The following is a 12186-nucleotide window of genomic DNA, read 5'->3' as shown; positions in this document are numbered from 1 at the left end:
TCAATAGAAAAATATTTCATCTTCTGAGAAGCATCCAGAATGAGTAGGCAGCCTATTTTGTGGTAAGAAGTACATTTATGTGATGACTGTGAGGTCGGTACAAAGGGACGGGGTGTAGGTGTTTCAGTGATTTATAACAAAAGCAAAAGCACACAGGTGTGACAGACAACTGGGCCACTGGCAATCAGGGCGAATACAAGATTTCAAAGGCCAACGACATTTTTTTTCACTTTTTAGCTTGAACTTTATAGCGGCCGTTTAAAGTATCAATTAAACATATCTTACATTTGTGTATATTTGTTTTACTTACAAGTGAGAGGCATGACTTAGTCCTGTCGTTATGGAGTCCGTGACACAGTTGAGTTAGCGTCCGACATTTTTAGTCCTGTCACTCTCCGTCGACATTCCTCGTGGTTTGTTGACAGCTTGAATGAACTCGTGTGTGAACGAGCACCTTATCGTGACGTCACAGTCATGTGACTTGAGTAATATCCAACATGGCGGCCGACGATGGATGCAATGTTAGTTGTGAATATATTGAATTGCTTTTGATAGTATCTTTCTATATTTACAAGTATAAATCATGATATTATCAACATTATGAAACGTTTATATTTTGTCGTACATAATATGTTTTCTTTTCTTTCTTTCTCCCAAAGACTGCCTGTTGAGTCATAGGACGATCGTAAGGTTTTGCCTGAAGACTTGTGCAGCATCTGAAGTCACCGGTTTTTACGACGTCCACACCTGTGCCAATTATACGTGTGTCAACATCAACCCAAATCACGATGTCGACGGGCAACAATAAAGAAGATCTCTTTAATGTACCTCTATCAAGCGACAGTGACACAGGTTTGATTAGTGATGACCTACTCAAGATGCAGACCCCTCCCCAATAATAATAATGATTTCAAATCATGCAACTGATGTTGAAATGCAGAATAGTGATATGTTAAATATCAAGGATGTAGATGAGGAGGATATAAGTCACTTATAAATCCTTGGTTAAATTATATGTATTACACCAAAAATTGAATTGCAAGTGAATGAATTCTAAATATTTTAAGTCTTGAAACATTCTAACAGTGGTGAAAATTCTTGCTAGACATGTACATGTAGTTTAAATTTTACCTCAATATGTAGTAGGGCGTGAGCAAATGGATGGACAGACCAAAACATCTCTCCAAACGCTATAGCCAAATTGAGTGCTCTAACAATAGAGCTACCTGCACTGGTCGCTGGTGGTCAACCTGACAGAACCATTAAAGATATACTGTTTCTGAATTAGAGTTCAAAGAAAACAGAATGTTATACTGTCTGAATTGAATTGGGAAAAATCCACTTACCTAGCTCCTTTGATAATATTAAAATCAAATTTCATATTATAATTAAATACTGCAGGTAATTAATTTTCAGTATATGACTATATTAATGATCTGATATATAGGGTAATTACATCAAAGATATAAATTCTGAAAATAAGATAAGAAAAACAAACAACTCAAACATTGTAGTGAAATACAATCATAATGATAATGATAAATAGTGGTGTTCCGATTAATCGAGTTCGTCGAGTATCGTTGGTTCGAGGTGTTTAATCAATTAATCAAGTAAAAGGAGTATAAAGTTAGCTGATCAGTAAATCATGCAAAAAAAATGATAGCCAACTGGTTAGAATCATTCCCTTGTATGTGGTTGTCACTCATATCATTTTAAATTTTTTAAATAAAACTGATGATCGACCATGAAATTTCAACCGATTCCCAACACTAATGATAAGTTATATTTTTATTACTACATATATATGCAACAATCAGTTCATAATGCAAGTTACTAAACAGTGTTCCAGCTAGGTCGGTTTAGCAGGTGCGCGGCGCCCTGCCCCTTAAATTCCCAGCGCCCTGCCCTTTTTTCCTAACGCCCTGCCCTTTTTCCCCATCGCCCTGCCCCTTTTTCGATTTCCCGATACTGTCCCGATATCGTCGGCCCAAATTCCGGACTTAGCAAGTCCTAGCTAACACAACTTCCTGCTTCCTGTTTGCTTGCTCGCGCATATCATTGATGTCTTCAACTTCCGACTCACAATAAACAAATTTACAATGTTTTTATCTCGCCAAGAACTCAACAAAATCGGCAAAGGAAATATCACGATCTTTTGTGGATGTTCAGGTATGTAGTTATATGCAATTTTCGTCATATATTTTGATACATTTTTGCTTCGATTGCTTCAAAATCGGCGTGGCATTTTCGCGTGTCGGCTTTTCTTTGATGTGCAAAAAGTAAATAAATTCACAAAATAAGAAGCTTTATCGATCAAGAAGCGAGATTTTGAATTGGCAATTATTATTCTATGCCACCGATAACACATAGGAGTTGATATCTTGCGTAATTTGTCGTTTAATTATAGAGTTTATGGTAGTGTGAGCCGTGAGGCATGGCTTCGTTATAAGTCCAGGCACAAATCCATCAAAAATACACGGAGTTATTTTTCAGTCATCGAATTCCTCATTAGATTCTATATACATTTATATTTAAAATTAATTTGAACAAAAAGTATTACTATAAGCCGTTTTATTCGTTCACTGCGTATAAAATACTTATAAAATACTTATTTATTTCATGACCAATAGGCCTATCTTAAACATTAATTCAGAGACATGCAATTTCAAATAATTAACATTGAGAATACAATTTGAAGAATGGTCCAATTGTTTAATATTTTTGGGTTTCTTTTCTATTTGTAGAGCTTCCTTCTACTCCATAGATGACAAATCTGATGCTGAGGACTAGTACTCCTGATGTCCAGCGCTGGCTTCACTTTTGAACACCTCACAACCAGCCTTATTTATTGTGTGTCAGTGATTTAGTGATGTGTGACAAATTTCCTAGGTTATATATACACATACTTTTATCAAAGAACTCTTTTTGAAGTCAATTACAATTGTTGTTAACTACTTAATTTGGACATGCAACTTTGTTACAATTTGTATATATTTTTTCATAATTTCAATTTATTAACTTCTTGTTATCATGGATGAAAGTGTGTTGTTTTAATATTGATAACTTGTAATGTCTGAGAGATGTGTAGGTATGTCTACTGAGTGCATGGTGAGATTAGAGGGAGCTGTATATGTGGATACATTGTTTTTAAACATTTACTTGTTGTTAAATAAATTTAATTTAATTGAAAGAATTTTGTTTTCTTCTCTTTTCATTCTGTAAAATCCATTCAAGCTCATGGATAGAACTAAATTCTGAAACAAAATGGTAAACACATGATCACTTAAAGACAAATTGTGGCAATTTATAATACATGTACTTATTTGGTAAATGTTACTTGATGCGAGACTGAATGGACTTTGTAAATGACAACACACATTGCAAAAACAAATATATGGAAGTTGTTCTTGAAGTTAGACTTAAGGAATCAACAGAGAGTACAGAGACAACTACAGAACCTTGTAAACAAAGCAGATTTTGTGTGCATCCTGTTAATCCAAATAAAAAAATCTTACTACAAATTATTTTCAAAAACATGTCAACATTTTTCTATCTATGTCTCGGACATTTTGGGGAGAATTTAACAAAACACTCCCAAAGTCTACGGTTGATGCCTAAAACTATTAGGTATTGATATTACAATCATTGATGATTTTGATGCAATGAATATACATATTATACAGTTTGTTTCCTGATATTTCAGCTGTATGTCATATATATAAAATGCCCTAAAAGTTTTATGTTCGCGGAAAAAAATGCCCTTTTTTGCCTACAATCGCCCTGCCCTTTTCAAATCCTAGCTGGTGAACACTGCAAGTTACTACTATATTGTAATAAGAATGTATGAAAAGTGATATTTAATCAAGAATATACCAATGTGAACAAATAACCAGGATAGCTCTGTATTATTACCTTTACAAAAGATATATTGCAAACTGTATTTATATTTTTTATCATTCTAATGGACCAAAATTAAGACATAATATTGTTGATGATCAAAAGGATAAACATTTGTACAGTTTCATTTATGTTTGCTTGTAGGCGACGTTAAAACGGACCATTCATTTATCAATCCTGGAGAAGTGAGGACTGACACTTATAGCAGTAAGTTTTTAATTTTATGTCTCAAGTATCCGGTAAATTGTTCTTGCCTTGGCAGCGGTCATCAACTACTGGATAATATATCATATTCTGTATTTGCATGTTACAGAGTATCTAACCATGGGTGTAAGTATTGACTGTGACGTTGTGTATTTGCCAGCGTAACATAATGCGTGTCAGGGGAAAGGACAGTGGTATCACTCACAAAATAATGTACCTATTCACAAGGGAAGTTACTCTATAATATATATGCAAAGACAGAATACACTTACAAATAGGATGGCAGACTATGGGATATAATTTACATACCATGTGATGCCCGATAACATTTGTGCGGGACTATTGTATCAACTGGTAATGGAATGAAGTTGTATGATGACGTCAATCGTGAAGACATTTCAGTAGGAAGATAACAAAGAAGGCCCTTTCATCACCATTGGAGATACTAGTACCACACAAACGTTATCAGGTATCACATGGTACACAAATTATTCCCATTTGATACTTGTTTCATATACTTATTGATGAGTGAAAATTTTTTATCAGGTCTTGACCCAGATGTGAACCCAGATGAGGAGGAAGAGAAACATCGTCTCATTGCCCAGGTGATGGAACTACAGAACACACTGGATGGTTAGTTCTTTTTTATATAAATTAACTTTGTGTGTCATTTCATTTACTGGGAATGAATAAACTGTTCACCATTTGTTTGTAATTGTAAAGTTAAATATTTTTTGAGAAAGGATAATTTTCTCTTTTCAAATATTGGAACTATAGATGAACTGAATAGTGATATCATTTAATAAAAAGAATTGATATGTCGAGTTTCATTGTGTTGCTTAAAATCTGTAATACTTAACTTTCTTGTTAATTGGTTACAGATGTGTTATGTTTTGTTGTCATGGTTACATACCTGTTATGTTTTGTTGTCTTAGTTACACACCTGTTATGTTTTGTTGTCATGGTTACACACCTGTTATGTTTTGTTGTCTTAATTACACACCTGTTATGTTTTGTTGTCATGGTTACACACCTTTTATGTTTTGTTGTCTTTGTTTACACACCTGTTATGTTTTTATGTTGTTACACACCTGTTATGTTTTGTTGCCTTGGTTACAGACCTGCTATATTTTGTTGTCTTGGTTACAGACCTATCATCTCGAGTAGACACTGTGAAGGAGGAGAATCTAAAGCTGAAGTCTGAGAACCAGGTCCTGGGACAGTACATAGAAAACCTGATGGCTGCCAGTAGCGTGTTCCAGTCCACATCTCCAAAGAGCAAGAAAAAGTAAGACTCACTATTCTGTACCCTTGTCTTGTAGCAACAATCTTCATGTACCCTTTCAAAACTTTACCAAAGATCTCTCTTCCTGTAAAATTACCTGTAATGACTAAGTTTGTACTGAGCACTGATCGAAGCAAGTTAAATTAAACGTTTTGATAGACTCATCTTACAAGAATAGTGACCACTCTTAGGATTTAATTCCTTTATAGAATCAGTCCTTCAGTTTGTATTTTATAGAATAGTATCTAAAGCTAAGCAGTTATCATTACTAAAAGTATCACAGTATTTCAGCTTTATTCCATAACTGTCTATACAATTGATTTGTACAACATGGAATATAAACAATGATTTGCTACAATGCAGTATCTTGTAAGAACAAATGCAGTAAAATATGGTTATAACAAGCCTCTTGGGGCCAGCAAAATCACTTTGTTGTAAACATGGTTTGTTATACATATATAGCAAATACAAAAATGTATATAGACATATGTTTATAAGGATCCAGAGTTATATGAATAACAACCGTTATATTATATACATGTATATTACTTCCTTGACCCATATATTGCAGATATCATATAGGAACCTTGACAGGAAATCAAAATCACCATGTTATAAACATAAATTTGTTGTAAGTGTGTTAATTAAAAACATGTTTTATTGTATACAGAGTACTGACAAAAATGTTATACTTTCATTTGTAGATCCTCGAAGAAAAAGTTTGAACAGTAAGAGGTGCTGTGAACTCTGTGGGGAAGTGCAATAGTGGCAATTCAGTGTTGTACCAAAGTGAAGAGAATTTTAGTTCCTGCCAAGAAACCAGATCGCTGTGCTGTTTCATATATTATACAAGCTTTAAGCTGTCACTACTATGTGTGGACAATCTGTTCTACTATTATATGTGGTTCGCTTATGTTGGGGACTCAATCTCACACAGGCAATTTATAAATTTACGTAACAGATCTGAGATCCATAAACGAACACAATTCTCAGTATTATAAATTTACTCTTGTTGGCTTTCATGTTTTACTAAACCAGATCTGTATGGTTGTTGAGAATTTGTGTAAACTTTCATGTTTTGCTAAAACAGATTTGTGGGTTGTTAAAAATTGGGCATTCACTATTTCTGATTAACATCTTAAAGCAACATTCCAGGTTTCTCTGATAACTTTAGGTGAAGCAGGAAAAATCAAAACTTTAATGTTTCACAGCAATGTTTCTCATTTATATTTAGCTTAATGTGTGAACATTTATACATTTCACCCTAATTTACCAATGGTAGTAGGTATTATATTCTCATTATACATGTGTGTCCACCATTATACTGACTAGATGTTATTTGTGTTTTGCACATTATTTGTGAGTATGTATGCTAGATTTTGCATGGTTCTCTTAAACCTAATCTCCAAAAAGTGTGGAAAGAATTATCTTTAAATACGATGATGAGAGTAAAGATTAGGTATCAAAATATTGGCAGTATCAAGACTGCACAAGGGAAAGTGACATTGTACATTCGAGAACACCTTTCCAATTAGAAATCCAATTGTATCTATAAAACTAGGAAAGTTGAAGTCTTGACTTCTTTCCTTTTCAAGAGTTTCAAATTTTATTGGAAGAGAGTAAATATAACAATTTACTAACTTTTAAATTGATTTGTCCATTCAAAATGTTGATGTATTGTCTATTATGATTTACATTTTGCTTTAATGTCGTTGAATAATCCATATATCTAAAGCATAATGTTTGTCTTGTTCCTTAATAAATGTTTTTGACTTGAAGACTTTTGTCTTTGTTATTTGAATTCTAATTTACTTGTAATACACTGTGAACCAACTTATAATCGCATGCGATTAATTTTACATATTTTTTTTTTAATTTCACCATTTTTATAACCAAACAAGTCTGCTATAATCACAATAGGGAACCAAATTAGAGTAACTATAGTTTCCCACATCCATGATACCATTGAAACCAAACCTATGAGTACATGTACACCATGCTTTCTGTTCACAAGTTTAACAGACATTTTCCCGACAATATACATCAGCAATCTCAACAAGTAGCTACGATTACTCTGCTAGTTCCCTAATAGCAAACATTTTGATATCAAGCAAACCAAGAGATTATAAAACTGTTTCAGATTGCCAGAGAAATCATTGTCATTCTCCACTTTCTCTGATTGTAATTGTTTAAGAGACAAACCTGAAAGCCTCACCAAGACCTAATCACATTACATATATCTACATGGAGGACCCAATTATCAAAGTGAATTTCCAGGAAATTATTTTAAGAGTTCTGGGAATTTGGCACTGATAATTCTAGGTGCTTAAGATTTGAGATCCTAAAAAGTATCGATACATTCAACTAACAAGACTGGTGAGGACAAAATAACTCAATTTCTAATGTGCTTATATATGATCTTTTGAAGGATTCGGGCATACATAAGTAGATTAAATGATTGATGGCACTGAAGGTTTGCTGGTTGATTATATTAACACCATAATACAAATACATGTAAGAGCCATGGTCATTTAACGACAACCTGCCATGTATCTGGTGTGTTGTATATAGGAAGTGCAACTCTGCATTATTAGCTCACCTGGTCCGAAGGACCTAGGTGAGCTTATGGGATACCGCAGCGTCCGTCGTCTGGCGTCCGTCGTCCGTCAACAATCGACTTCTTCTCCATAACCGCTGGTCGGATTTCAACAAAATTTGACTGGTAGTATCCATATGGGCTACTAACTGAAAATTGTACAAATGATGGGGCTGATCCCCCGGGGGGCCTGAGGGGCGGGGCCAAAAGGGGTCAATTTGGCTATTTCCATATAAACGACTTCTTCTCTGAAACCAAGCATGGGATAGCACCCATAATGCAATGGTAGCATCCTTATAGGGTGGGGATTCAAAATTGTACAAATGATGGGGCTGACCCCCGGGGGCCTGAGGGGCGGGGTCAAAAGGGGTCAATTTGGCTATTTCCATATAAACGACTTCTTCTCTGAAACTAAGCATGGAGATAGCACCCATAATGCAATGGTAGCATCCTTATATAGGGTGGGGATTCAAATTGTACAAATGATGGGGCTGACCCCCCGGGGGCCTGAGGGGCGGGGTCAAAAGGGGTCAATTTGGCTATTTCCATATAAACGACTTCTTCTCTGAAACCAAGCATGGGATAGCACCCATAATGCAATGGTAGCATCCTTATAGGGTGGGGATTCAAATTGTACAAATGATGGGCCTGACCTACGGGGGCCTGAGGGGCGGGGTCAAAAGGGGCCAATTTGGCTATTTCCATATAAATGACTTCTTCTCTGAAACCAAGCATGCATATGGTATAGCACCCATAATGCAATGGTAGCATCCTTATAGGGTGGGATTCCAAATTGTGCAAATGATAGGGCTGACCCCCCTGGGGGCTTGAGGGGCGGGGTCAAAAGGGGTCAATTTGGCTTTTTCCATATAAATGACTTCTTCTCTGCAACTAAGCCTGGTATAGCACCTATAATGCAATGGTAGCATCCTTATAGGGTGGGGATTCCAAATTGTGCAAATGATGGGGTTGACCATCCAGGGGCCTGAGGGGCGGTGTCAAAAGGGGTCAATTTGGCTATTTCCATATAAACGACTTCTTCTCTGCACCTAAGCATGGTATAGCACCCATAATGCAATGGTAGCATCCTTATAGGGTGGGGATTCAAAATTGTGCAAATGATAGGGCTGACCCCCCGGGGGGCCTCAGGGCCGGGGTCAAATGGGGTCAATTTGGCTATTTCCATAAAAACAACTTCTTCTCTGAAACTAAGCAAGAGATAGCACTCATAATGCAATGGTAGTATCGTTATAGGGTGGGGACTCAAAATTGTACAAATGATGGGGCTGACCTAACGGGGGGCCTGAGGGGCGGGGTCAAAAGGGGTCAATTTGGCTTTTTCCATATAAATGACTTCTTCTCTGCAACTAAGCCTGGTATAGCACCCATAATGCAATGGTAGCATCCTTATAGGGTGGGGGATTCCAAATTGCGCAAATGATGGGGCTGACCACCCGGAGGCCTGAGGGGCAGGGTCAAAAGGGGTCAATTTGGCTATTTCCATATAAATGACTTCTTCTCTGCACCTAAGCATGGTATAGCACCCATAATGCAATGGTAGCATCCTTATAGGGTGGGGATTCCAAATTGTGCAAATGATAGGGCTGACCCCCGGGGGCCTGAGGGGCGGGGTCAAAAGTGGTCAATTTCCATATAAATGACTTTTTTCTCTGCAACTTAACATGGGATTACGCTCATAATGCAACGGTTACATCCTTATAGGGTTTGGATTCAAAATTTTGCAAATGATGGGGCTGACCCCCCGGGGGGCTGAAGGGTGGGGTCAAAAGGGGTTAAATTTAGCTATTTCCATATAAACGACTTCTTCTCTGCAACTAAGAATGGAAGAGCACTTATAATGCAATGGTAGCATCTTTATAGGGTTGGGATTTGAAATTGTACAAATGATAGGGCTGACCCCCGGGGCCTTAGAGGGTAATAGATGCAAGGTCAAAAAGGTCAATTAGGCTACTACTTTCACTATAAATTACTTTATCTCTGAACCTATGTATTGGATAGCATATTTGTATGGTATCAATAGCATCATTGTATGGTTTGTGATTCAAAATTAAACTTTGGGAGTCAATTTTGCTTATTATTCTAATTGTCAGAGTCTTGTGATAATGACTAACTACAAAGATCCCAGTAGGGTAGGATCTTGGCGCCCACCAAAGAAAGGATCTATGTTCCTGACAATTGAAAGAGGGATAGTTCTCTGCTTATCAAACTTTTGCAAACATACTATATATATAAATTTGAGACCGACCGCTTTCAGTACTTCCCTGAGAAACAGGCGAGTAACCAAACTTACCACTATCAAAAGTCATAGAAGATCTCCTTGTCGGCCATCTGGATGATTTGAAAGTCGGTCCCAAATCCGATAATATTCACAAGCTAGGGCCCTTAGGTGAACCTATATATGGAAATTTGAGACAGATTCATTCAATACTTTCTGAGTAAATAGCGATAGACAATCATTAACTAGTCAAAATCTAAGGGAACCAAATGGGGCAGCCTGTGCGGGCCATGTTTTGTTTGACCGATCGATCCAAAAACGCATTATGTACAAACTAGGACCCTAGGGGAACCTATATAAGAAATTTGAGACACAGATCCCGTCAGTACTTTTCTGAGAAATAGCGATAACAAACTTTAACTATCAAAATCCAAGATGGCTGCCTGGCGGCCATCTTGTTGACCGATTGGTCCCAAAATGCAATATGCACAACTAGGGCCCTAGGGGAACCTATATATAAAAATTTGAGGACAGATCCCTTCAGTACTTTCTGAGAAATAGCGACAACAAACTTTAACTATCAAAATCCAAGATGGCTGCCTGGCGGCCATCTTGTTGACCGATCGGTCCCAAAACACAACATGCACAACTAGGACCCTAGGGGAACCTATATATGAAATTTGAGACAGATCCCGTCAGTACTTTCTGAGAAATAGCGATAACAAACTTTAACTATCAAAAATCCAAGATGGCTGCCTGGCGGCCATCTTGTTGACCGATTGGTCCCAAAATGCAATATGCACAACTAGGGCCCTAGGGGAACCTATATATGAAAATTTGAGACAGATCCCTTCAGAACTTTCTGAGAAATAGCGATAACAAACTTTAAGTATCAAAATCCAAGATGGCTGCCTGGCGGCCATCTTGTTGACCGATTGGTCCCAAAATGCAATATGCACAACTAGGGCCCTAGGGGAACCTACATATGAAATACGAGACAGATCCCTTCAGTACTTTCTGAGAAATAGTGATAACAAGAATTGTTAACGGACGGACGGACGGACGGACGGACGGAAGGACGGACGGACGGACGGACGGACGGACGGACGGAAGGACGGACGGAAGGACGGACGACGGACCACGGACAAAAAGCGATTTGAATAGCCCACCATCTGATGATGGTGGGCTAAAAACCAGGTGAGCGATACAGGCCCTCTGGGCCTCTTGTGTTCATGTTGTGTCTTGTAATGGTGGTACTCTTGCCCTATATAGTGTTACCTTGGCCTTGACACCATTGTTATCGACTCTTGCCCTTTATAGTGTTACCTTGGCCTTGACACCATTGTTATCGACTCTTGCCCTTTATAGTGTTACCTTGGCCTTGACACCATTGTTATCGACTCTCTTGCCCTTTATAGTGTTACCTTGGCCTTGACACCAATGTTATCGACTCTTGCCCTTTATAGTGTTTACCTTGGCCTTGACACCATTGTTATCGACTCTTTGCCCTTTATAGTGTTACCTTGGCCTTGACACTATTGTTATCGACTCTTGGCCTTGACACCATTGTTATCAACTCTTTGCCCTTTATAGTGTTACCTTGGCCTTGACACCATTGTTATCGACTTGCCCTTTATAGTGTTGCCTTGGCCTTGACACCATTGTTATCGACTCTTGCCCTTTATAGTGTTACCTTGGCCTTGACACCAATGTTATCGACTCTTGCCCTTTATAGTGTTACCTTGGCCTTGACACCATTGTTATCGACTCTTGCCCTTTATAGTGTTACCTTGGCCTTGACACCATTGTTATCTACTCTTGCCCTTTATAGTGTTACCTTGGCCTTGACACCATTGTTATCGGTTTGCTAATTGTGGCGCGTTTTGATTATTTACATTCAAAATTTCTGGTTGCGCATCGTCATCAAAACTAGGATAAAATTTGAACGATACATTGCGCCAATGGCTG

The 12186-nt window shown here is 37.5% G+C and overlaps 2 protein-coding genes across 8 annotated transcripts in view; one reads left to right on the top strand and one right to left on the bottom strand.

The window, feature by feature from the left end:
• Nucleotides 1-444, bottom strand: part of LOC138327867 (uncharacterized) — a 78586-nt gene extending 78142 nt beyond the window's left edge. For all 6 annotated transcript variants that reach the window (XM_069274297.1, XM_069274299.1, XM_069274302.1 and 3 more), the window contains exon 1: nucleotides 311-444. The gene's annotated coding sequence lies outside the window, so the exon portion shown is untranslated. The remainder of the gene's footprint in view (nucleotides 1-310) is intronic.
• Nucleotides 1-7164, top strand: part of LOC138327868 (short coiled-coil protein B-like) — a 34404-nt gene extending 27240 nt beyond the window's left edge. The window contains exons 1-6 of one of the 2 annotated variants that reach the window (XM_069274305.1): nucleotides 394-521; nucleotides 660-852; nucleotides 4042-4104; nucleotides 4648-4734; nucleotides 5251-5389; nucleotides 6091-7164. In XM_069274305.1, the coding sequence (XP_069130406.1) occupies nucleotides 789-852; nucleotides 4042-4104; nucleotides 4648-4734; nucleotides 5251-5389; nucleotides 6091-6118 (381 nt within the window). In that variant the 5' untranslated portion in view covers nucleotides 394-521; nucleotides 660-788 and the 3' untranslated portion in view covers nucleotides 6119-7164. Of the gene's footprint in view, nucleotides 1-393; nucleotides 522-659; nucleotides 853-4041; nucleotides 4105-4647; nucleotides 4735-5250; nucleotides 5390-6090 lie in introns of those variants that run through there. The other variant, XM_069274306.1, reaches the window with a different exon arrangement.
• Nucleotides 7165-12186: the final 5022 nt, after the last annotated feature.

The sequence above is a fragment of the Argopecten irradians genome, chromosome 7 (genome assembly GCF_041381155.1).
Source record: "Argopecten irradians isolate NY chromosome 7, Ai_NY, whole genome shotgun sequence".
Taxonomy (NCBI): domain Eukaryota; kingdom Metazoa; phylum Mollusca; class Bivalvia; order Pectinida; family Pectinidae; genus Argopecten; species Argopecten irradians.
The sequence above is the reverse complement of the archived record's forward strand: the minus strand, read 5'-3'. Positions and strand labels throughout refer to the sequence as shown.